General features: G+C 44.9%; 2 protein-coding genes across 3 annotated transcripts in view; one reads left to right on the forward strand and one right to left on the reverse strand.

The window, feature by feature from the left end:
• Positions 1-846: 846 nt before the first annotated feature.
• Positions 847-5,855, reverse strand: aldob (aldolase b, fructose-bisphosphate). Its single transcript, XM_083651541.1, has 9 exons — positions 5,737-5,855; positions 4,819-4,931; positions 4,506-4,714; positions 4,350-4,404; positions 3,588-3,748; positions 3,360-3,443; positions 3,101-3,275; positions 1,373-1,572; positions 847-1,108 (listed from the first exon to the last, which is right to left on the reverse strand). The coding sequence occupies exons 2-9, from the start codon at positions 4,928-4,930 to the stop codon at positions 1,013-1,015; spliced, it is 1,092 nt and encodes a 363-aa protein (XP_083507667.1). The 5' UTR covers position 4,931; positions 5,737-5,855; the 3' UTR covers positions 847-1,012.
• A 1,572-nt stretch (positions 5,856-7,427) lies between these two features.
• The window catches only part of rnf20 (ring finger protein 20, E3 ubiquitin protein ligase), a 30,565-nt gene continuing 14,779 nt past the window's right edge, over positions 7,428-23,213 (forward strand). Inside the window, exons 1-11 of one of the 2 annotated variants that reach the window (XM_083651307.1) lie at positions 7,428-7,498; positions 7,877-8,117; positions 8,602-8,700; positions 8,846-8,999; positions 13,646-13,837; positions 15,166-15,281; positions 19,442-19,588; positions 20,512-20,586; positions 21,437-21,556; positions 22,712-22,891; positions 23,014-23,149. In XM_083651307.1, the coding sequence (XP_083507433.1) occupies positions 7,887-8,117; positions 8,602-8,700; positions 8,846-8,999; positions 13,646-13,837; positions 15,166-15,281; positions 19,442-19,588; positions 20,512-20,586; positions 21,437-21,556; positions 22,712-22,891; positions 23,014-23,149 (1,450 nt within the window). In that variant the 5' untranslated portion in view covers positions 7,428-7,498; positions 7,877-7,886. The remainder of the gene's footprint in view (positions 7,499-7,876; positions 8,118-8,601; positions 8,701-8,845; positions 9,000-13,645; positions 13,838-15,165; positions 15,282-19,441; positions 19,589-20,511; positions 20,587-21,436; positions 21,557-22,711; positions 22,892-23,013; positions 23,150-23,213) is intronic. The other variant, XM_083651308.1, reaches the window with a different exon arrangement.

The raw sequence follows: 23,213 nt of genomic DNA on the forward strand, positions 1-23,213 counted from the left end.
AGCAAATATATATTTTAATTTTTTACGTTTGTTTGCACCTGTCATCACTGTACCCTTGCGTGAGGAACAAATTGGGATGTTATGTTTGCACCAGCAGCTTGCCAGTCACTTTGTGGCCAGTAGAGGACATCTTCCTCCTTGTTGAGAAGCCCTGTGTGTAGCCTGCTTGATATGGGTCCCAACAACCACAATCTAATGAAGAAAACCACATCAACAGCTTGACAACGTACACTTGACATCAGAGCTTCAACTAGGTGCTGGGTGGATGGAAACATAACACTGATAGACATGTAAATGCTCCGTTCTTCCCCCAGGTAATCCAACCATGAAAATAGTCTTTCAGGGTTGCATCCACCATATAAATGTGTCATCTATATGTACAGTATTAGGGGCCAGATGCTAAACTGACGTACAATTTGACAGAACACTTCTCAGCCTACAGTATGCACATCTGTGGTGTCACTGGACATAGGCTACTTTTTGATTTGAACTGATGAACACAGTGGTCAGTGGAGTTTGTAACCATTTCCAAAGATGAAAGAGCTGACTAAACAGGCAGCATGCTTGCAGGTAGAGGTATCTCTATATCTACTGTACCTGTGCAGGTAGAGGTACCTCTATATCTACTGTACCTGTGCAGGTAGAGGTACCTCTATATCAGGGGTGTCAGCTCATGGGCCATGCCTGACCTCATGGGGGGGCAGGCTATTGTTGCTCATATCAATTTGACTCAGATATTTGGCCATTTGAAAGAGGCATGCTGTTCAGTATGTTGTGACACCACATGTCACCAGATGCTCCAGTTTCAAAGCAAAGCACTTAAAAAAACTACAACATTTTGTTCAGTTCATTTATTTCCATTCGTAGACATAAACAAGTGATCAAGTAGTCATGAATTTGAGTCGACTTCTTCCCGCCGGTGTTGCCAGTGCAGGAAGCACGACACCCAGCAGAATCGTTTCCCGTCATATTTGGTCCATGTGCATTTCTTTGGCTTGATTGTTCATAGTGTTTAATAGACATAGCTGGCAGTGTACAGGGACGCCATGGAGGACTGGTCAGCTGATCCACTGGGCTGGTACTCGCCTTTGGAAGCCAGGCCGTTGATCTGAAGAGGCCAACAGAGAGGGAACGTTAGGGCAAAGTCAAACCCAGTGTTAATAATCAGCCAAGTTACTTAGGCAACATAAAAGGCAAGAGGGAAGGGACACATTTTTTTTCAAAAGTAATAGTTTACCAATCAGTATCAAGTTGGGTAACGAGACAATAAGAATAAATTCTTAATGCCCAGCGCCATGCACAGCCCAGAACTACTAATTCATGGTGTCATTCACTACTAGTCATCATCATTCATGGCGTCCTCCTGCCTCACCTTTGCTCTGGTCCAGAAAGCGTCCTGTGCAGCACTTTTGTTGGCAGGTTTGCCCTGCCAGGCGGCGAGGGCCGAGGCCTGGAGTGCACGGCCATACGAGAAGGTCAGCTTCCAGGGGCGGTGGAGGGGCACCTGGTTGATGGCGTTCAGGTTGAGGGAGGCCTCCTCCTCGCTCTGGCCTCCAGACAGGAAGCAGACGCCTGGATAAAAAGGCAAGGAAGAACACCAAATGATTTATCCTGTCCATCGTCCCATAAGTTCTTAAACTCCGGTGGGTAGAGACTGCCTCCTTTTGCCTCCTACCAGCCTGTCACACTGGATAAGAATTTGTTATTAGACTTGTCTGGTTAAATAAAGGTTGATGATGCCTCAAACAGAATTGACGGCCGGGCGTCAACAGCCCTCGCAGTAGGTGCTGTAGGGCTGCTGTTAAGCAGTTTAAGTAGTTTATTGTCATATGTATAATACAATGTATAATACAATGAAATTCTTTATGCTTTGAGCACCCTCAGCCTTACATACACAAGGACATGGTCACAAAGACCGACAGAAAAAGGGTGTAGACCTACATAACTATGTAGGCTACACGTGATACAGACATGTCTGTACACAGTACGTGTAGACATAACACAAACCACAATACAATACAGTAATGGTGAACAACAAAGTGACAGTGCGTTGCAGTGTGTGTGAGTCAACTGTTCAGCAGCCTGACTGCCTGAGGGAAAAAGCTGTTACTGAGACGGGTGGTGTGTGATTTGATGCTCCGGTAGCGTTTTTTGGAAGGGAGGAGTGAGAACAGGGTATGAGCGGGGTGGCTGGTGTCTTTGATAATGTTTTTGGCTTTCATTTTACAGCGAGTGGTGAAGATGTTATGGAGGTTTGGTAGTTATGTGCTGATGATTTTAGCTGCTGTCTTCACAGTCCTCTGCAGCAGTCTGCAGTCCTGGGCGGTCAGGTTGCCGTACCACACTGTGATACACCCTGTCAGAACACTTTCTATGGTGCAGCGATAGAAATTCACAAGGCCTTTGGTGCTCAAGCCAAATTTCTTAAGGCGCCTCAGAAAGTAGAGTCGCTGCTGTGCCTTCTTGAGGATGCACTTGGTGTTGAGAGACCATGTGAGTGGCACGCAGAAATAATGACCGGTGAATCTTGTTGATTGACCAATCAGAATCGAGTATTCAAGAGAGCCGTGTATACCGTATTTAGAACACGGCTCTCTTGAATACTCGATTCTGATTGGTCAATCAACAATATTCACCGGTCATTATTTCTCGACAACCGACCGCTGCTCTGCCACACCTGGATTAATCAGTTGATAAGAGCTTTTTGTCAGCAAGACACTACTAATTAGGCCAACCAGTTGCAGCTGTGGTGTCTTGTGTGCCAATTACGAATGAAACCGCTTTGTCGTTGAAAACACTATTAAAAAATCTATTTGAATAATTATTTTTGTCAGATTATTGAATGATTTAGTTGTAGGCCGTGTTCTAAGCGGGATAATGTATATTGAGGCGGTGATTACTGGGAAATAATGACCTTCAGGTGAACGATTAAGCCCTCCGCTGGCGCGTCGGGCTCAATCCACCTGTCGGTCATTATTTCCCCCGTAATCACCGCCTCAATATACATTATCCCTTACATATATACCATCGACGACGCCCCAAGTCGAGGCTGGCGTAGCATGTTTCCAGCTTCAGGCTTCACGAGGGGGAACACACTCACCGGGCACGGCGGCAGGAACGGTGCGTCTCAGAGCGCTCACTGTGGCCATGCCCACCTCCTGGGGGGTGAACTTCTTGGGGCAGGCATGTCCGGCAGTGACCATGTTGGGCTTCAGCAGGGTTCCCTCCAGGTAGACGTGGTGATCGGACAGCGCCTTGTACACAGCAGCCAGAACCTGGCAGGAACACGCAGGTTTAGTGGTGCACACATTCCTCCAAATTAGAGCAAGTTGACCTCATGGCGGAGCTGGTGAACCAACCTTCTCGGTGACGTACTGGCAGCGCTGCAGGTCATGGTCTCCATCAGGTAGGATCTCTGGCTCCACAATGGGCACCAAGCCATTCTGGTGGGAGTAGAATATGATTAAATTAAGGTGAGCAACTTTATATTAAAAACAAAAACAGTAGGTAACACAAAACAGGCAACATATTGAGGGAGTTATTGCTGACAAGAGTTATTGCTGGGAATAATATGGCGGAACACATACCTGTTGGCAGATACTGGCATACCTGGCAAGGACATTGGCGTTTTCTGCAATGGCGAGAGCCGACGGGCAGCCATCTGAGATCTTGAGCACACACCTCCACTTGGCAAAATCACAACCATCCTTCTTGTACTGAGCACAGCGCTCTGAGAGGCCATCAAGACCTGCAGAGACAAAGGAATTGGACGTTTGTATGCTATGGACACTAGAAGTAAGATTACAAGGACATTTGACTGACACTACCTACACCCACCAGCTGGCTACCATCCATGTATTCGTTGTGTCCTAATCTGTACTGCACGTGACTGCAGGGGAAACAAAACAAAGCGCAAAAAAAAACGCTCTGTGCGCTGTGTTTTGTGCAGAATGGAAGCGCTCTCAACAGGATTTTGATAGCGTTCTGACTGGGTGTGAACGCCGCCTAAGGCCTTTTACTGTGCACTTTAGACTCGTTTTCTCTTCAGTTTGCTCCAGCTTCCACTATTGCTGCATGCTGTGCAGGTGCACACAATTCCTTGTTTGTAATATGATGACTCACTATGGCTATTAAAATGATCTTGTAGTCCAGTGTGTCCGAATGTGTCAATGACCACAAATCAGTTCCGCTTATGACAACTTGTTTATAACTCCTTATACTGTCCGGCTTATTTCATACAAATTCTAATTGAATTCTAAGTGAACTACTGATTGCAGTAATTTGCAGGGAAGTTATACAGTTATCAATTAAGCAAACTTTAATCTTTTTAAATCCATATCCATTTTCACCTTGTGTGGTGGTCTCTCCATCTGTTCCATTCAAACCAGCTGTGCCCTTGTCAACCTGAAGCAAGAAAACCAAACAAATCCATTCAGGGTCAAAGTATGAGGGCCTGAAATATGTTGGGGTTTGGCCTCAGCCAATTAAGTTTGTGACCTTCTCACCTTGATGCCGACGACGATGCCCTTGTCCTTGATGACCTGGGGGAAGAGCTTGCCACTGTCTGCCTTCTGGTAGAGCGTCTCGTGGAAGAAGATGACCCCACCCACGCTGTTGGCGATGGGATCCACAGAGAAGAGGAGGTCACGGAAGTAGCGACGGTTCTCCTCGTTGTTCTCCACATTGATTTTCTGCAGACGCTTTCCCATGGTGCCTGAAAGGAGAAGACACCACAAGGCGTTTCAGATGCCAGATACTCTGTAAGAATCTACATATGTTGTGCACAGATGCATGCAAAGTCTGTGTTATCAAACGCACCTGTCGATTCATCTGCAGCCAGGATTCCCTTTCCTGGAGCGACGATCCTCTGAGCAATGCCAGAGAGCTCCTTCTTCTGCTCCGGAGACAGGGATGGGAACTGATGAGTCATCCTGAAAGGGAAGAAGAGATTTCACAGGTGATGTTAATCTCTAAACTGTAGTGAGTAGCTAGTAGGAGGTGTTCAGTTTTCCTCCATATCAAGTTCTGCCTTGATCATCTTTTCCATGCGCCACCTCAGTCAATATTTGGCACATTTGAACTTTGGTCTAGAACAGATAAAGTTCTGGTCATGGATAAATTAAGTTCATAGTTCACTCACTCAGAGGTTGTTATGGTGTTGACCCCAGGCTTTATGTATTAGCCCCCCCCCCCACACACACACACACACACACACACACACGATCATAAGCACAACATCGCTGATACAAGTGATCGTAAAAGGCAGGTAGAACACGGATGTGAATGTTGATCCATTGCCAAAACGGTTGCACAACACAAGAGGTTGGGCAGCCCGGGACACCGCCACGCAACACGCGTCCCCACAAAATGCACAACGATTTTCTCCTCCTCCATATGGAGCAGGGGCTCCATATTGCAAAAATCTACGTTTGCACGTCTTAATCTACATGTAACTTGACCATATTGTCAAACTGTTACAAGGGCAATATTTTTTTTAATCTAGTTCCGCATACCATTGAGTGATGGCAAACAATTGCAGCTGGAATCTATAAAATGCTGCTGCATGATTGTTTTCAACGATGCACACTGATAAACAAACAGGAAAAGTACAACATGGTACAACACAGTCCTCTTGCAGAAACCAATCAAACAAAATGGCTCAAGCGCACTTTCTCAACCAACCAATCAAGCCATGCCAGGTATGATCAGATGTGTGAACCTGAAAATAAATCTTACTTGAGACTGAGCGAGTTTGTCAAACAGCGACGGGCAGCAGAAGTGGCGGACTCTATCCTCCCAGAAGTCAGTGCTGAAGGAGGCCGAAAAGTGAGCGCAAAGCACTATTTATCTCCTCTTGGAGAGTGGAGGAGGCGCCCGCGATGTGGCGGGGGCGTGCGTCACCGGTGGGAAACGCAATTGGTCCGGTCAGACAGACGGGGGCGTGTTTGTGTATAAATGCTCTTTTGTGGACTTTGACTTCCTAATATCATGCACCTGAGCGGATGGCTTCAAAACATGAGAGGAAGGAACACTGTGTCGTCTGAAACTCGAGTTATAAAACCAACCAACCACTTCATTACAGCATGCTTTGCTATTGCAGCACATTGGGGAAATGTTGAAATGTAATGTGAGAAGCCGGTTGCAATGTTGCAATTCAGGTTCTTGATTTCTTTTTTCCAACAGCAAGTTATCCATTTGTCTATCTCTCTTCCTCACTCTCTCATGCACAGTCCTATTGTGGATTTGTAATTCAGAATGAGTGCTGTTGTTATTGGTGGGTGACAAGCCTCAAAATCCACTTAGGCCTATATGAGCAATTTGTGTTAAGGATGTAGAACAGATAATTAATTGGTCAGCAAAATGTGATATAGGCTATATGGTCCTGATAAGGCCTGTCTACATTTTACAGAGCTTTTCTTTCCCAGATGTCATACAGACTTGAATAATTGTATTTGTAGGTTTTTGGACATATAGAGGCCATAGTGTAACATTCATTTATCGGACACAATGTATTGGCCATTTGTTTGGATTAGGACTAACTTACTTTTTCATGCTATCTTTGTTTATCTATCTGCCTCATGCGTCACATCACTCGTCAGTCACGTCATGCATAAACAGTTCTCATATTGATCCTAGAAACGTCCCAAAGAGCATGTGGGGGTGTCCTGCATGATGACCTCAGCAGACAAGCACAAGCCTATTTGAACCCAGCTATGAGGTAGGTTGAGTGGATCTGTAACGCTGATAATTACAAACCAACCTTTTTTTTCACAATATGGACCCTGGACACCGAGCAATAGTGCCCTCAAATATTGCTGGTCAGAGTCCAGTCCCACTCCAATAGCCTCTTAACATAATGACTGAGAAGAGAGTGAGTCAAGAAAGTGCAATTGTTTTCCCAGACAAGCTGGTTTACTGCCACAACATGCAAAAATACAATGTTGATTTGGTCCAATGTAAAGCATCAGTGAGGACTAAGGAGGAAGGAAGGTGGGCAACGACGCTATGCTATAATATCCTCATGCTTGCAACACAGCAGCAGGAGCAGCAAACAAACTCTGCTATGAAGCGCATGTTGTGATCTGATTTGTCTATTAATAAAGTGAAATCATCAATTTGCATCACAAATCAGAGTGTTAATTTAACTGCATGCCATTATTGCCTAGATTATATTTATAAAGCAATACTGGGTCCATATTAAGTCATTTGTGTATCTGTGTTAGACCTGATGGACTGGGATGTAGGCCTACCTATGGAAGTGTGAGTGAGTGAGTGAGTGAGTGAGTGAGTGAGTGAGTGAGTGAGTAAGTGAATCAATGAATGGATATTGAACAGGGTTTGCACTTTGCCTTCCCTCCAGCAGATGGCGCAGTATCGGCTGTAAAGTTGTTCGACCTAATAGGTTAACACACTTCCTTTTCCGGAGGGCAGTCCAACGAATCCGCAACATCAACATCCACAGCCAGATTCAGTAAATAGCATATTTTAGTCAAAACCGGTAAGACTGTGGACTCGGTCTTGTGAATTCAAAAGAAAACACCAAGCAAACACTTTAACCTGCCGGGTCCGAGCCGACATTTGTGTTCATGAACGTTGTTAAAGCCCGCGCGGAACCTGGATAGCCAAACTAGCGTTAGCTAGCGGCTAATGTTAGCATGTTAGTTTGGCTAATTTCATCGCCTTGTTCAGGTTTCGTGGCGTGATAGTTAACGTTAATAATGTTACATTTCGTGTACAAAATCATACGAGTGTCAATGCTGTGACGTTTCTTTGGAAGATTTGTCCGGCAGTTTCGTTTTTAGCAAAGAGTGTCAGTCCTTCATTATTAGTCGTCAGACGACATTTAACCCTGCTTGTCTCTCACTTTTGGTTTCAGGAGTCAGAGGATGTCGGGGCAGAAGCGTCCTGGTGACAGCGGCGGGCCTTCGTCCGGTGCGCCGCCGGAGAAGCGGAGAGAGAGGGAAGGAGGAGAGGACGGAGGCCCGGGGGTCAGCGCCGCGGCCCAGGCGGTGGAGACGGTCATCAAGCTGGGAGCTGCTCAGTCTCAGGAGGAGCAAGACATCAAAGCTCTCCAGGCTAAGAACCGCAAGCTGGGAGAGGCTCTGGATCAAAGACAGGTGACATTAACAGACTGAACTCCAAACATTTGTTTACACACACACACACACACACACACACACACACACACACACACACACACACACACACACACACACACACACACAACAACTACTCAGTTGTATGTTCTTATTTTGAGAAGAGTCTTCTCTGTTCCTGTTGGGGTTCCTCTGCCTTTCCGAAGCCCTGCCACTCCGAACGTTAACTTCCATTATTCGGACTGGCGGTCGTTCACCTTAGAAGCCGCAATGCCGACCTTAGGTTTAGGCGTGGGGGTGGGAGAGGTTAGGTTTTGGGTTAGGGTCTGGGGGAGGTTAGGTTTAGGCATGGGGGGAGGTTAGGTTTGGCGTGGGGGCTGGGAGAGGTTAGTGAAAAACGGGGAATATAGACCCCCTTTCTGAGTGCCGATATTTCGGAGTGGCAGAACGTCGGAGTGACAGCACGTCGGAGTGGCAGCATGTAACCGTTCCTGTTGCTTTGCAGGTGATTGAGGATGAACTGCGAGAGCGAATTGAGAGACTGGAGACTCGCCAGGCCACTGATGATGCCAGTCTGCTCATCCTCAATAGATACTGGAACCAGGTAAACATGTCCTGTCTCTACCCTTACTCCTGTCTCTACCCTTACTCCTGTCTCTACCCGTACCTTTGTTTCTATTTCTAAGAGATAAATCCAAAAGTCACAATGGGATGCAATTTTCCCTCCTCCCCAACCTTTTTCCTTCCAGTTTGATGAGAACGTGCGACTGATAGGCAGGCGTTACGACCAATCAAACAGCGAGCCTGAGAAATTCCCATCTCCGGCAGCAGAGGGGCGGAGCCTGAAGCCAGATACTCCAGAACCTGATGGCGACTCCAACCAGGAGAGGGCGAAGGACAGAGGTACAGAGATAACTAACTCGGGGACAAGACAGAGAAAGCAATAACAGATAGGCTACAGCTACATACATACATACAGACATTTCAAATTCTCAGACCTGTGTTTTGCATGTGACTCCTCAATACCATGTCTATCTCATATCTCTATACATAGAATCTGAACAGTTTTCAACATTATTGTTGTTATTTTTCAACCACTTCCAGGCGTTTCAAGCCAGTAGGGTCGGCCATCCTGTCAGGCTGTTGCTGTTCAGATTGATGGTGAAGATTTTTTTTTTATTATTTTTTTATTTTTTCACCTTTGTTTATACAGGGAAAAAGTCCCTTGAGAGCAAGCTCTCATTTTCAAGGGAGCCCTGTTACAGTAAAACATTTACAGTAAACACATGTTACCAGACAGACAGTTACAAACAAAGCAGAGGAATACATCAAGTAAAACAAGAGCATACATTCTGTAGGGTACCCTCAAGGAGTAGTCTAAAATAATTAAAGGAAATAAATTGGTCAAGTTGGACTGAATTACTGTTGTTGCCTGTTGTGGCGGAGTGAATGTACGGGTCATGTCAGTACAATGTAACTGTAGAGCAGTTGAATATAAAGATAACTGTTAAATTAAATTACAACTTAAAGTGTCATTGGGTATTGGGTGAACACAAGCCAGTAGAACAGCTTCAGTGCACCTTTTGGCCTTGATTCCAGTGTCTTTAACTGTGTTGGAGGGATATGGCACTATTCTTGTGGCTGGGAAGAACATGGTACAGTATGATGCTTTATGTGATTTCCATGTTCCTCAAATCATTGCGTGATCAACTCATGTGCTGTCAGGGTCAACCCTAACTAGGGATGTCAATTTTCGGTTAATTTCACTTTCGATTAACCGACGCTAATAATCGATTAACCTATCGGTTAATTCATAATTTTTTAATATAAAAAAAAAAAAAAAAAAAAAATTTTTTTTGTCTATTTACCGTACTCAATGAGCTCATGCCCAAACAAGGCGTGTCTATTTAGATGCTGAAATGTTAATGCTTTTTGTGTTAGAATTTCTAACACAAAAAGCATTAACAAGCATTAACAAAAAGCATCAACATTTCAACACATTCTTTTTGTGTTAGAATTTCTAACACAAAAAGCATTAACATTTCAGCATCTAAATAGACACGCCTTGTTTGGGCATGAGCTCATTGAGTAAATAGACAAAAAAAAAAAAAAAATATTAACTGATAGACCGACAGCAATAACCGAACAACGACGTTAGCGACGGTTAATCGATTAACGGTTAACCGTTGACATCCCTAACCCTAACCCTGTGCTGTCAGGGTCAACCCTAACCCTGTGCTGTCAGGGTCGACCCTAACCCTGTGCTGTCAGGGTCAACCCTAAACCTGTGCTGTCAAATGTCATCCCTAACCCTGTGCTGTCAGGGTCAACCCTAACCCTAACCCTGTGCTGTCAAATGTCATCCAGGAGCTGAGGATTCAGGTCCCATCAAGCTAGAAATGCCTTAAGACCATAAGATGAGCAGATGATCCTTCAGAATGTCTTTGTCTGTATTTAATAATTTCACTGTAAAAGCTACAGAAAGAGTACTCGAGTATTTAAATTACTTAAAATGCCCATCACTAACCTAACCCTAAGGCTTCTTTCACACAGACAACCTACGCCTTGCCTTGCCTCAACCCACGCCTACGCCGAGCTGGGCGTGAACCTGTTACACGCTTTTGCGATCACACCGCACGCCTTTTGCACGCCGAACCTGGAGCCGAGTCACAAGCGCCTCTCCTCTCTCCCGACTGTATTTTTTCACGTGTTGTCCAGAATTGTCATGGGTAGCCTCTAGGTAAAATAAATCGGATATATTTAATGTTCTATTGATGCTGGATATGTATAACCAGGTCTGACTATAGTCGGACATTTTAGAGAGGTAATCTTGCAAGAATATGTGCTGGCACAACAACATTGTCCATCTTGCTTCTTCGGTGGCTATTCTCTCTCCTGAAGATTTGTTTGCCGACAGGGAGAAAGCCCCACGTGATAGCCACCCGTCAGTCTCTCTCTCGCTCTCTCTCTCTGCTCAACACTGTTGTAGAAACTCCATTTTATTTTGAAATTCAGTTGAATTTGCCATTTCCCACGGATATTGTTGCGTTTTTCTTTCATGGCTTGACAGAAAAGCCTGCCTGCACGCGCCTTGTCGGCTTCAAAATAGAACTCACGCCTATTCGATAAAATCGGCAAGGCACAGGCAAGGCGTGGGTACACGCAGGGTTCACGCTCAGGCGCACGGTGTACACAGCCTCGTTGACTAAAACGGACGCCTATTAAAAAGCGTGGGTAAAGGCAAGGCATAGGCAAGGCTTGGGTCGCCGGTGTGAATTCAGCCTAACCCATCCCTAACCCATCCCTAACCTAACCCATCCCTAACCTAACCCTAACCCATCCCTAACCCAACCCTAACCCATCCCTAACCTAACCCATCCCTAACCTAACCCATCCCTAACCTAACCCTAACCCTAACCCATCCCTAGTACACAATCACATTAGTATTTTAGTAGTTCGCTATAATAGATCTGATTAAGACGGGGTGGCTTTGGTACAGCAGAATTTCCTTTTGATTGGATACTCGGTAACCTCAAATGACTGCCCACATTCACTTTGATGGTTCGGGTTAGGTCACAACCTGCATTTTTAGACACCCAGCTGTTGGGTTAGGGTTAGGTTACAACCTGCATTTTTAAACACCCAGCTGTTGGGTTAGGGTTAGGTTACAACCTGCATTTTTAAACACCCAGCTGTTGGGTTAGGGTTAGGTTACAACCTGCATTTTTAAACACCCAGCTGTTGGGTTAGGGTTAGGTTACAACCTGCATTTTTAAACACCCAGCTGTTGGGTTAGGGTTAGGTTGCGGTTGGGGGTACGGTGGCGCAGTCGGTAGCGCTGTCGCCTCACAGCTAGAAGGTCCTGAGTTCGATTCTCGCCTGGGACGCTGTGGGCGCTGGAGTTGTGAACCCCGCATATCTTCAGTGCCTACTGCCCAGGTGGGCTATCTCATCGAAAGGGCCTTTCTGTGTGGAGTTTGCATGTTCTCCCCGTACCCCCCAGGGGGTTCCTCCGTACATAACCCCCCACTAAAAACATGCAGAAGATCGTCATCCAACCAGTGACGACAACATCTGAAGTTGGTCCCCGGGTGCTGAAAAAAAAAGCGACCACTGCTCCCGGCCTGCCCCCTGGAGGAAAGGACAAGCCTGGATGGGTCAAATGCAGAGGACATATTTCACCGGCCACCGTCAGCATGAGTGTGTGTTGTGGCCGCATGCATGTGTTGTAGTGTGTTCGTGAGACAATAAAGACAGGCTTTCGGGCTTTCGTCTGAAATCGTGTTTAGGTTACAACCTGCATTTTTAAACACCCAGCTGTTGTAAACAAAGAATAGTACAAAATCAGAGAAAGTTGAAAAAGAGACCAAATGTAGGCTAAACAAACAATGGAAAGTGACAACAAAACACTGTAACAAAACCTGTGCTCATCACATTATGGGTTGACGAAAAGGTTCAGAAGGATCTTAATTCCTCAAGAGACCTATTACCACAATACATTTGTTTAAATCGAGCACCGCAGAGAACAGGATATCGAGAAATGCACACATCAGATAATACAATTGAACATATGCCAAACGTATGCATTGTGAAAACTGTTAATTAATTAATTAAGCTGTGTTCACACCGATATATTTATTTTTCTCCCTGTCGCTCGATTCAACCCTTTGGAATCACTCTGTCGCTGTGTTTAAATCGCTCGTCAACAGGCACAAGAATTGACGGACATGGGGGCTAACGTTAGACAGGATGAAAACGCAATGTCATGATGTTTGTCTACTACGAGCCACCGTAGTGTTTACAAGCTAAGCCTATCAGCATGCGCTTAACGCAAGTTTGTGTATCTATACCGGTAGTACAGAGTTCAGACTTCAGACAGAGTTCCAGAAACTCTGGAATGCCCTCCCCCCCGATCTGAGAGCCGCTCGCTCTGAGCTCTCGTTTAAAAAACTACTAAAGAGTCACCTGTTTAGACAGGCTATTTAGTCATTCTTAGCCATTGTTTTTACCTGTTCATGCTCTGTGTATGTTTTTACGTTTTTGCTTTTTCTTGTATATTCCTGCACTTATATTTCTGTGTTGCTGTTTTAATGTGTAAAGCACTCTGTGCATTCGTGCTGGGAAGGGTGCTATATAAATAAAGTTTTACTTACTTACAGACTTCACTTCATGTCAGCTGTCAGCCTGTCATTGTGGTTTGTTGCCACACTAATAAACCAGCGGTTTGTTCCAAGCCAGTGTGATCCTTGACTCACTCTCACACGGCAGCCAATCAGTGTTGAACAGCAAGACTTTTGCCAGCGAAATTTAGCTCGAGTTGGGATCATCTCTGGCGACGAGCGAATTTTCACCTTATCGCTCTGTCTCTGTCGCTCGGACGCCCAGCGATTTTTCTCCCGGGCGAATATACGCTCTATCGCTCGTTTGCATTGACTTTGTATGTAAACTTGATGCCAGCGAAAAACTTTAATAAGTCAGTGTGAACGCACCTTTAGACCTTTCCATATTTGTTCAATTCCGAAATGCTCTTTTTTGTTGTCGTCACCCAGGCCACCAGGGAGAGACGGCCACCTCCTTCCTGGCCATGCTGGCCAGCAGCAGCAGTGAGGAGATGGAGGCGGAGCTGCAGGAGAGGGTGGAGTCCAGTCAGAAGCAGGCCAATCGTGTGGTGGAGATCTACGAGAGCCTGAAGAGCACCGTGGACCAGCTGAAGACGGAGGTGGACTCTGGAGCCGCGGGCGGTGAGTAGAGCTGCCACGATTAATCGATTAGTCGATCAACAGAAAATTAATCTACAACTATTTTGATAATCTATTACCGGTAATCGTTTTGAGTACAATTTTAAGAGAAAAGGTCTAAATTCTCTGATTCCAGCTTGTTAAATGTGAATATTTTCTGGTTTCTTTACTCCTGTATGACAGTAAACTGATATTATCTTTGAGTTGTGGACAAAACGTGGCACATTTGAGGGCGTCATCCTGGACTTTGGGAAACAATGATCATCATTTGCTACCATTTTCTGACATTTTACAGGCCAAACAACTAATCGATTAATCGAGAAAATAATCGACAGATCAATCGATTATGAAAATGATTGTTAGTGGCAGCCCTAGCGGTGAGATGAATGGAGGGGAGGATGGATGGAGGGAGGAGAGAGAGTGGATGAAGCAGGTTTCAGTATACATGCTACAGCATGCGCTGGGACGCGTCATCAGTGATGTTAACTGGGGTCGTAAGGTGTTTCGGGTCTATCCAACATCATACACCCTCGCCCAGTAGACCCAGCCGAGGCCGATTAAGACCCCGACCCGCGTCCCGGAAGCAGCCGCTCACGGATCAGCCTTCCTACTCTGTCTGCAACGTTGCCCACGGAAGGGTTGATCACGCCCAATCTGCTGCAATAGAGTTTAGTGCTACAGCGCAGTATTGAGAGACCTTCGGTGCATGGAGGTCTAAGGCCCTGTGGGGTGACTCCAGGCCGGGCACCTCCTTCGTCTCACCAGAACCTCCTGCGGAAAAAGGCAATCCTACCTTGCTGTACCATGGGCAGGGAGGATGCCTCAAGGAGGCCTGTGCGCTGCACGTCATTCACCTGCGCCGAGCACCTCGCTCTAGCCTGAAGGACCCCAGGCCGCGCCGATGTTTACGCAGATTTTCAGGAGGCTGATCCGTAGCGTTTGTGGATTTCTCCCTCACGAGAGAGCCAGGCTGGGGTGCTAAAACCCATCCCGTACCGGATGCCGTCTCTCCAACAGTCAACTGTCTCTCCAGCTTGTCACCAAACTATACTTGGTTGTCACCTAGTCTATTCCTAAGTGTCACTGGCCAGGGGGAGCCAGGATTGTAGGTTTCAGTATACATGCTACAGCATGCAAGCAAGAGATGTCAAAGTTGCCTTTGGAATATGACAGTGTTTAATTGGGTGTAGGTGGTTTAAAATGTGAAGGGTGATTATTATGAGCATGTATGTAGAGAACTAGAGCCAGCTGTCTCGTAGAGCTGAGCATGTTTGTTTGGGAATGGATTCATGTGTTTCAGCCCCATAACCTGTCACGTTGTGTCTCTGCAGGGGGCGCTTTGTGGCAGGTAGCCTCTCAGCTCAACACCCTCCTGACTAGTGAGAATGAGCGGCTAAATCAGCTGACCGAGGACCTCCAGCAGAAGCACAGTCACATGACCAGTGAGGTAGGGAAGGCGTGTCCTAATACATTGATACAAATACGATTCCTTTTCAGGTCCAGTCAAACTCGCCACTTCCGAAAACGCCTGGTAGCCAAGTCTCCAAGGCAACAATGAGGTCACTGAGGGTCTGCCAAGTGGAGCTGTGCTTGCTGGGGTGCTAAATATAGTTATATAGCATATAGTTACCGTATATATGTTATATAATTATATAATTATAATATATATATATATTATATATATAAATATATATATATATATATAATAATATATATATATATAATAATAAATATATATAAATAATATAAAAATAATATAATTATTATTATAATTATAGTTCACTATAGTGTTTATCATATAGTGAACTATATGATAAACACTACATATAGTGAACTATATGTAGTGTTTCTCATATAGTGAACTATATGGGGAATGATCTAAATGAGTTTCGGACACACTACACAGATTTTTTTCCTGGAGATCATTGCGTCCCCAGATGCGCCGGGTATTCATGTGACGCAAGCAATCCGCGCCCACTCTCACATAAACAACTGAGCTCACGAGCAGATTGAGATGTTCTCAGGTAGTATTGATGTTGCATGTTTTGACTGCTAAAGCCTAAATAAATCGTTGACATTCTAATTACGTACACGTGTTGTTTTGTCAACTATGGTGCTGTCTCCTAATAGCAAGCTTTGCTCACAAGCTTGTTAGCTCATGAGCTAACGACTTTCTTCTTCTCCTTCAGTAAAGACAACCGCATTGCATTGTGGTATACCGGCGAAAATGTAGGGTACATTCGCTGTTCACTAGAAATCGCTGTGCATTGTGGGTATTTTATAATGAACTAAATAGTGAATCAAATTAACAGTTGAGAATTCGGACACTATATAAAAAAAAAGGCGACACACTAAATAGTCCACTATTTCCATCATAGGGGCCGATGCCGAACAGGGCTATTGTCAACGCCGCCCCCCAGTGGCACAAAGTTATAGTGAGACTAATAATAACTTGTGTATGAACGGACAGAGACTAATCCATAGCCCCCCCTTTGGTGGGGGACAATAAAGGCGCTTTGAGTCTCAGTTTTGAACAAAGGAATAAGGGCAGGGTACAATATTGAATTCCTTTAATCGTGTTGTCTTTATGCTTTCCTGTTGGAAAAAAATAAGTTCAAGGTAGCAGTAAGGCAGTGTTTTTCAAACTTTTTCAGACCAAGGACCACTTAAACAATAAAAAAAAACTCGGGGACCACCTAACTCCCAAAACATCCCAAAAAACAATAGGCCTACTACTTCAATTGTAAATTACAGGCTAATTAACTGACAAGTATTAAGGCTGTACAATTAATCACATTTCTGGCTTCCCAGAATTATGAAAACAAGATAACCGATATAAAAAATATAATCAATTTATTTGAGTCCATTTACCGTAAATTCCGGACTATAAGCCGCGGCTTTTTTCCCGTTTTTTGGCCTTTTTTGCCCCCTGCGGCTTATATAACGGTGCGGTTTATCTATGGATTTTTCCAGCAAACGGCCACTCGGGAACCTCCAAAATCTATGGATGTTGGTATGAGGCAGAACGAGAGCAAGACAGACATTATGAGAGCGAGACCCTGATTGGATGATGTTGCAAAAAATGTGCCTCGCGACCTGATTGGAGCACTGTGCCACTACTCTCTCTCAGCCACTACGGTAAAACACCCTCCCTCCTCCCTCGCTCCGGGGGGAAAAAGGCAGCGATTGAGCCTGAAAGACAGTCTGAATGAAATTGAATGTAACATTCCCAATTCTATGTATTACATTCTAAAAAACTAACAGCAACATTTTGGAAGGCTAAGCCACACAACTAGCTCGTTGTAATCTAACATCATGCTTCAAAAGATGGAGAACTGGCTGTGTTACGACGATGGCGGCGATTGAGCCTGAAAGCCATGTCTGAGACAGTAGCGAGACAGGAACAACAACAGCAGCAGCAGCAAAGGATCATGCACAAACCCGAGACGAAAGGGACTGTCCGTCAGGGCGCGGACGACTGTGTCAGCAACTCCCTCCCGACTACCAGGAGAAAATTACAAACTTCGGCGAATTCACACAAAGAAAGATCAAGGAATATTCCATCGGACCGGAGCAGATCATAAATATGGATGAAGTGCCTTTGACGTTCGACCTGCCTCTCACTAGGACTGTTAACAAGAAAGGTGAATCGTCCATCACGTTGAGAACCACAGGTCACGAGAGAACGAATTTCACTTCTTCTTGGCTGCACAGAATCTGGAGTAAAGCTCCCGCCGATGGTGATTTTTAAGCATCTCACAATGTGTGATTTTGTCTGGGGATTAGTGACCTGACTTTTGTTTTGTTGAAATGTTAATAAATGGGAGCTTCCCCAAACAGCCATCTCTTTCCCGACAATCCCCTCTGTGCACGAAGCCTTACATATGGTAATTAAACATCAAAACACCCGCGGCTTATAGTCCGGTGCGGCTTATATAAGAAAAAAATAGTCACCTTTGAAGGTGCGGCTTATAGACCGGTGCGCCTTATAGTCCGGAATTTACGGTACCTTCTTTTTTCCCCCCTCCTTTTCAGTTCAAATATATTCAAAGTTCAAAGAACCCTAACCCTTTTTCAAGTTCAATAAATGCACAATGTTGCCAAAGTCAAATAGGCTATCTGTTGCCATCTTAAAGTAGCATTCAGTCATGTTTTTGTATTAAGATAAGTGTTAAATGGCTTTATATTCTGACGGCAATCACTGAAATAGTGTTTGGTCAGTAACTTGGAACTCCCAACCCCCCGCTGTACTCTGTCTCTCTCCTGTAGCCCTGCATGCAGATTGGACCTATCTCTGTAACCGTAACTCATAGAGACTCTGGGGTGGTGGCGTTGGATTCGGGGTGAAAAAATACATATACCGTAAATTCCGGACTATAAGCCGCACCTTTTTTCCCGTTTTTTGGCCTTTTTTGGCCCCTGCGGCTTATATAACGGTGCGGCTTATCTATGGATTAAAAAAAAAAAAAAAAAAAACTCTCTTTTTTAGCACTCTTTCTAACTATAAATCCTATATAACTATAATAAGTTTTAATTTCCTCTCTTGCCCTCTTTTCACCACACTGTATGACACTGTATGACACTGTGTGCACTGTAAAAAACAACACAGGTGGTGTTGTGTTATGTTGTTTTGTTGAAATGTTAATAAATGGGAGCTTCCTCAAACAGCCATCTCTTTCCCGACAATCCCCTCTGTGCATGAACCCTTACATATGGTAATTAAACATTAAAACACAATAAAAAAAAATACCATTAAAACACCCGCGGCTTATAGTCCGGTGCGGCTTATATAAGAAAAAAATAGTAAACTTTGCAGGTGCGGCTTATAGTCCGGAATTTACGGTAGTCCTTAATAGGCATCGTGATCTGACCGTCCCTTTCCCAGAAAACGTAACATTTCTCTGATTGGATAGTGGGAGGTAAAAAAAATGGGGGGGAAATGATAAATCTACTCTGGGACCACTAGGGGGCGCCACCAGTGGTCCGCGGACCACTGTTTGAGAAACACTGTAGTAAGGAGAGTGACAGTGCCACAGCGAATGGCCACAACTTATCATAAATTCATGTGTATTTATACTGGGATGATCTTTCCATGGGATCGCAAGGAATTCATAATCGCAGACTTTGCAAGTCACTTTGTAAGACACGTGAATCATTTGGATTGATTTGATCATGATGATACTGAATTCTCATCTGGCAATGAGCCAATGATTAGAGCAGTTAACAAGTATTTTGCACACAAGTGCATTCCACCAAACAAGTGGTGAGCCTTGTTTTTAGTTTTAGACAGAGTGCTATTCATTTCTTCATCCCCTCAGGAGTGCGGCGTCAGCCGGGTATCTTCTTGTTTAAGCCTATTTCAACAGGTGTGACCTCAATAATAACCACTGGGCCATCTGTTGCCTAAACGGCATTCAGTCATCCTATATCTGTATGTTGGTAGTAGAGTAATATCTTCATATCATCCTATATCTGTATGTTGGTAGTAGAGTAATATCTTCATATCATCCTATATCTGTATGTTGGTAGTAGAGTAATATCTTCATAGTGATGATGTTTCTACGGTTACGTAGCCGTGTCTCATCCCTCTGTCCTCCCTCCTTCCAGTCTCGGTCTCTGGGTCGTGCAGCCAACAAGGCGGACACGCGGGTCAGCGAGCTGCAGGGCCTGATCGAGGAGCTGCAGTGGGACATGGAGAAGATCCGCCGCCGAGAGAACAGACTCAACGCACACCTGAGCGAGATCCTGGAGAGGGTAGGGAGGCTTTTTCTCCGTTTGTGTATGTCAGAGTTTAAGCCGGTGGCAGTGTTGTGAGTCAACACAAAAATGTCCATATTTTCATTATGTTACAGTGTGTTCAATTCAATTCAATATTTCATTGCCATGTGAACAGAGTTGGTAGGAGTTTGTCTCAGTGCAGCTCTAAAAACAGACGGATAACATAGAAAACACACAGGTGATAAAAAAAGAACAGCAAAAACAGCAAATTATACATTCAAACAATATGGTGAGACGAACCATTATAAAGTGCATTCTGCTACAGCATACGTTTAAGCTGCGTGTTGCTTTGTGCAGCTGCCGTCTGCATTCAAAGTGTGGGTAAAAAGTGCGTCGGAGTTCAAGTAATGGACAGCCTCAGGAGATGTGCTGTTCCTGAGGCGAGATGTCCTGACAGCCTCAGGAGATGTGCTGTTCCTGAGGCGAGATGTCCTCACAGCCTCAGGAGATGTGCTGTTCCTGAGGCGAGATGTCCTCACAGCCTCAGGAGATGTGCTGTTCCTGAGGCGAGATGTCCTGACAGCCTCAGGAGATGTGCTGTTCCTGAGGCGAGATGTTCTGCACTTAAGAGACTGGAGTCTCCTACCGGAGGGCAGGGCTTTAAAAAAGAGCTAGCGGGGTGAGAGGGGTCAGCAATCATCTTCTGCATCTTGCGTTTGATACGTGTGGCATATATGGAGGACACACTGTGGAGGTCGCGGCCTGTTATTTTTGACGCTGTGTGAACCACTCCTTCCAACTGTCTCCTCTCAAGGGCGGTTGTGTTGCCAGACCACACTATGACTGAAAAGACAAGGACACTCTCCACAGTGGCTCTGTAGAAGTGGACCATCGCCTCCCCAGTCACACCAAACTATATTACAGTGTGTTGTTACAAACCTCCCTGTCACCCATCCCAGGTGAACAGTAAAGGCTACAAGGTGTGCGGAGAGGCCAGCAGTGTATGTGGGACCATCACCATCAACAAGAGAAAGGTAGAAGTTTGACTCACAGTCTTGCTGTGTGACGTATGAGCAGGCCCGCTCCAACCCATTACGCAGAGTACGCAGACTGCGTAGGGCATCACGTGACTGAGGGCACCAAAAAAAAAAAATTTTTTTTTTTTTTTTTTTTTTTTTTTTGGTGCCCTCAGTCAGGCCACTCACTGAACAGCAGGCCAGGCGCCGCCTACTGGTTTACTAGTGGTTTTATTACTTTATTCAGGGTGCATCTCATTGTAAAATTGGACTCGGCCCAAATTGGGCTTCAAACGGCCCAAATTGGGCTTCAAGCGGCCCAAATCTGGCTTCAACCGGCCCAAATCTGGCTTCAACTGGCCCAAATCTGGCTTCAACTGGCCCAAATCGGGCTTCAGACGGTCCAAATCTGGCTTCAAACAGCCCAAATTGGGCTTCAAACAGCCCAAATTTTTCGCCGCCGCCCTTCGGACGCCGGCACGCACGTCGGCCTGTATCGGCCTGGCCTGCTTGGTATCTAATGCCCGGCCTGAATTATGATCCCAGTCCGCCCCTGCTTGCATGTACAGTTTAACAATCACTTGTTTGCTGACATGTACAGTAATTCTAACAATTGTTTGTTTCCCACATGTAATGAAATGTGAGATACACTAGTATCGTTCATAATTAATGATTTTGCAGTCTTTCGTTTGACAGTTATTGAAAGTTTTACGGGGGGGGGGGGGGGGGGGGGGGCACCACAGAACAATTACGCTTAGGGCACCCAAATGGCCAGGATCGGCCCTGCGTATGAGATGCCAACAAGCACATTTCATGCCCCTCTTCACCATTCAGACTGTGACTTTCCATCCCTCCCTCCTTACAACAGTTTGAGGAGATGAACAGTGAGTTGGAGGAGAACCGGGAGCTGGCAGACAACCGGCACAGTGAGCTGCAGAAGCTCCAGCAGGACCTGCAGAACGTCAACCAGGAGAACAACAGCATGAAGGTAAAGAAGAGAGTCATGCCAAAACTCTGTGCTCTTTCATTTCTCACTTGCTACTTTTTCAACATCAGGTAGTTCCATTTCATTCAGAAAAATGACCATTCAGCGATTACAAACTAGGGATGGGCATTTCTAGCAAAAACACTATTCGAAATTCGCTGGCCAAATTCGAATTTAATTCGAATTTCGAAAAAAAAAAAAAAAATGTAAAAAAAAAAAAAATATATATATACCGTATATATTTTTTTTTTTACATTTTTAATTTTTTTTACATTGACATTTTCGAAAATAAAAAACAGTTTTGACAATCATGAGTGGTTGTGGTTCATTAAATATTTAGTAGGCTCAGGTCTGAGTGCCAAAGGGGTGCCAAAGTCACCCCCTCTCCCTCTTCATGGGATTTCATCCGCCATTCATTTTTCCATAAACCTTGCTTAAAATGCTTATAGCGATTTGACTATACCGGTACTTAGAATCAGGGGAGACAATGCAAATTTCACTCAAAAAAAAAAAAAAAAAAAAATTTTTTTTTTTTTTTTTTTTTTTTTCGAATTTCGAATTTCAATAATAAAAGTCGACCTTGATAATAACAACGATTATTCGAAAATTCGAAATTCGATGCCCATCCCTATTACAAACGTCAAAGAATGACAGTTGCAGTAATCGTGACTGTAAGTGCCTTAAAACTGCACTAGGTATCTTTTCATTTTGTCAAGTGGTATAGTAAGCGAGGATAGTGTTTGGGTTAGGGTTAGTGAGGATAGTGTTTCAATGTTTGAAGGACTTCATTAACCAGAGATTTTGCTCTCAAGTTTTGACTTGACTTGACCTTACCTGATAATAGAATTGAATTTGGGCAAATAAAGCAAATGTACAGCATCTCAATAAGGAAGGACTTCTCTGCTGGGGTCTCAATTTGTGATTGAGACTAATAAGACTTTTATGTGCAAATCTCCTAGTGCTGCTTTAACTACTTGGGTAAAAGTCTATTATTCTTTATTGTATTAAATATTTCCTATTCTTATTCAATTCAATTCAAAGGGCTTTATTGGCATGATAAGGTGCATATTACATTGCCAAAGCATACATTAGCAACACTTAGCAATTACAAATTGCACTTATTCTCTGTGTCTCTCTCTTCTCTGTCTCTCCCGTCAGGCCGAGCTGCTGAGCCGAGCGGAGGGCGTGGTAAAGGACACCTCAGAGTACCACTGCCTGCAGTCCCAGTTCTCGGTGCTCTACAACGAGTCTCTGGTGCTCAAAGGCCAGCTAGACGAGACGCGTGCCCGCCTCAACACCACCAGGACCGCACGTCTCCGCCAGCTGGAGCACATGGAGGTGTGTGCGTGTGTGTGTGTGTGTGTGTGTGTGTGTGTACCTAATAATGCTTGAGGGAAATAATGTGACACACAGACACAGAGTATCCCGTGTGCGTTCTAACCCTGATCTGCTGTGTGCAGAACGATGAGGTGGCCCTGCAGAGGAAGGTCCGCACGGAGGTGTTTCAGCTGGAGGACACACTGGCCCAGGTCAGGAAGGAGTACGAGATGCTGCGCATCGAGTTTGAGCAGACACTCGCTGCCAACGAGCAAGCAGGTAACGAGCCAACTCAACCAGCCACCAGGTGGAGACAAACGGTGCTTTTCCACCGTCTGGTTCA

The sequence above is a fragment of the Poromitra crassiceps genome (assembly GCF_964638095.1).
Source record: "Poromitra crassiceps genome assembly, chromosome: 15".
NCBI classification, from domain to species: domain Eukaryota; kingdom Metazoa; phylum Chordata; class Actinopteri; order Beryciformes; family Melamphaidae; genus Poromitra; species Poromitra crassiceps.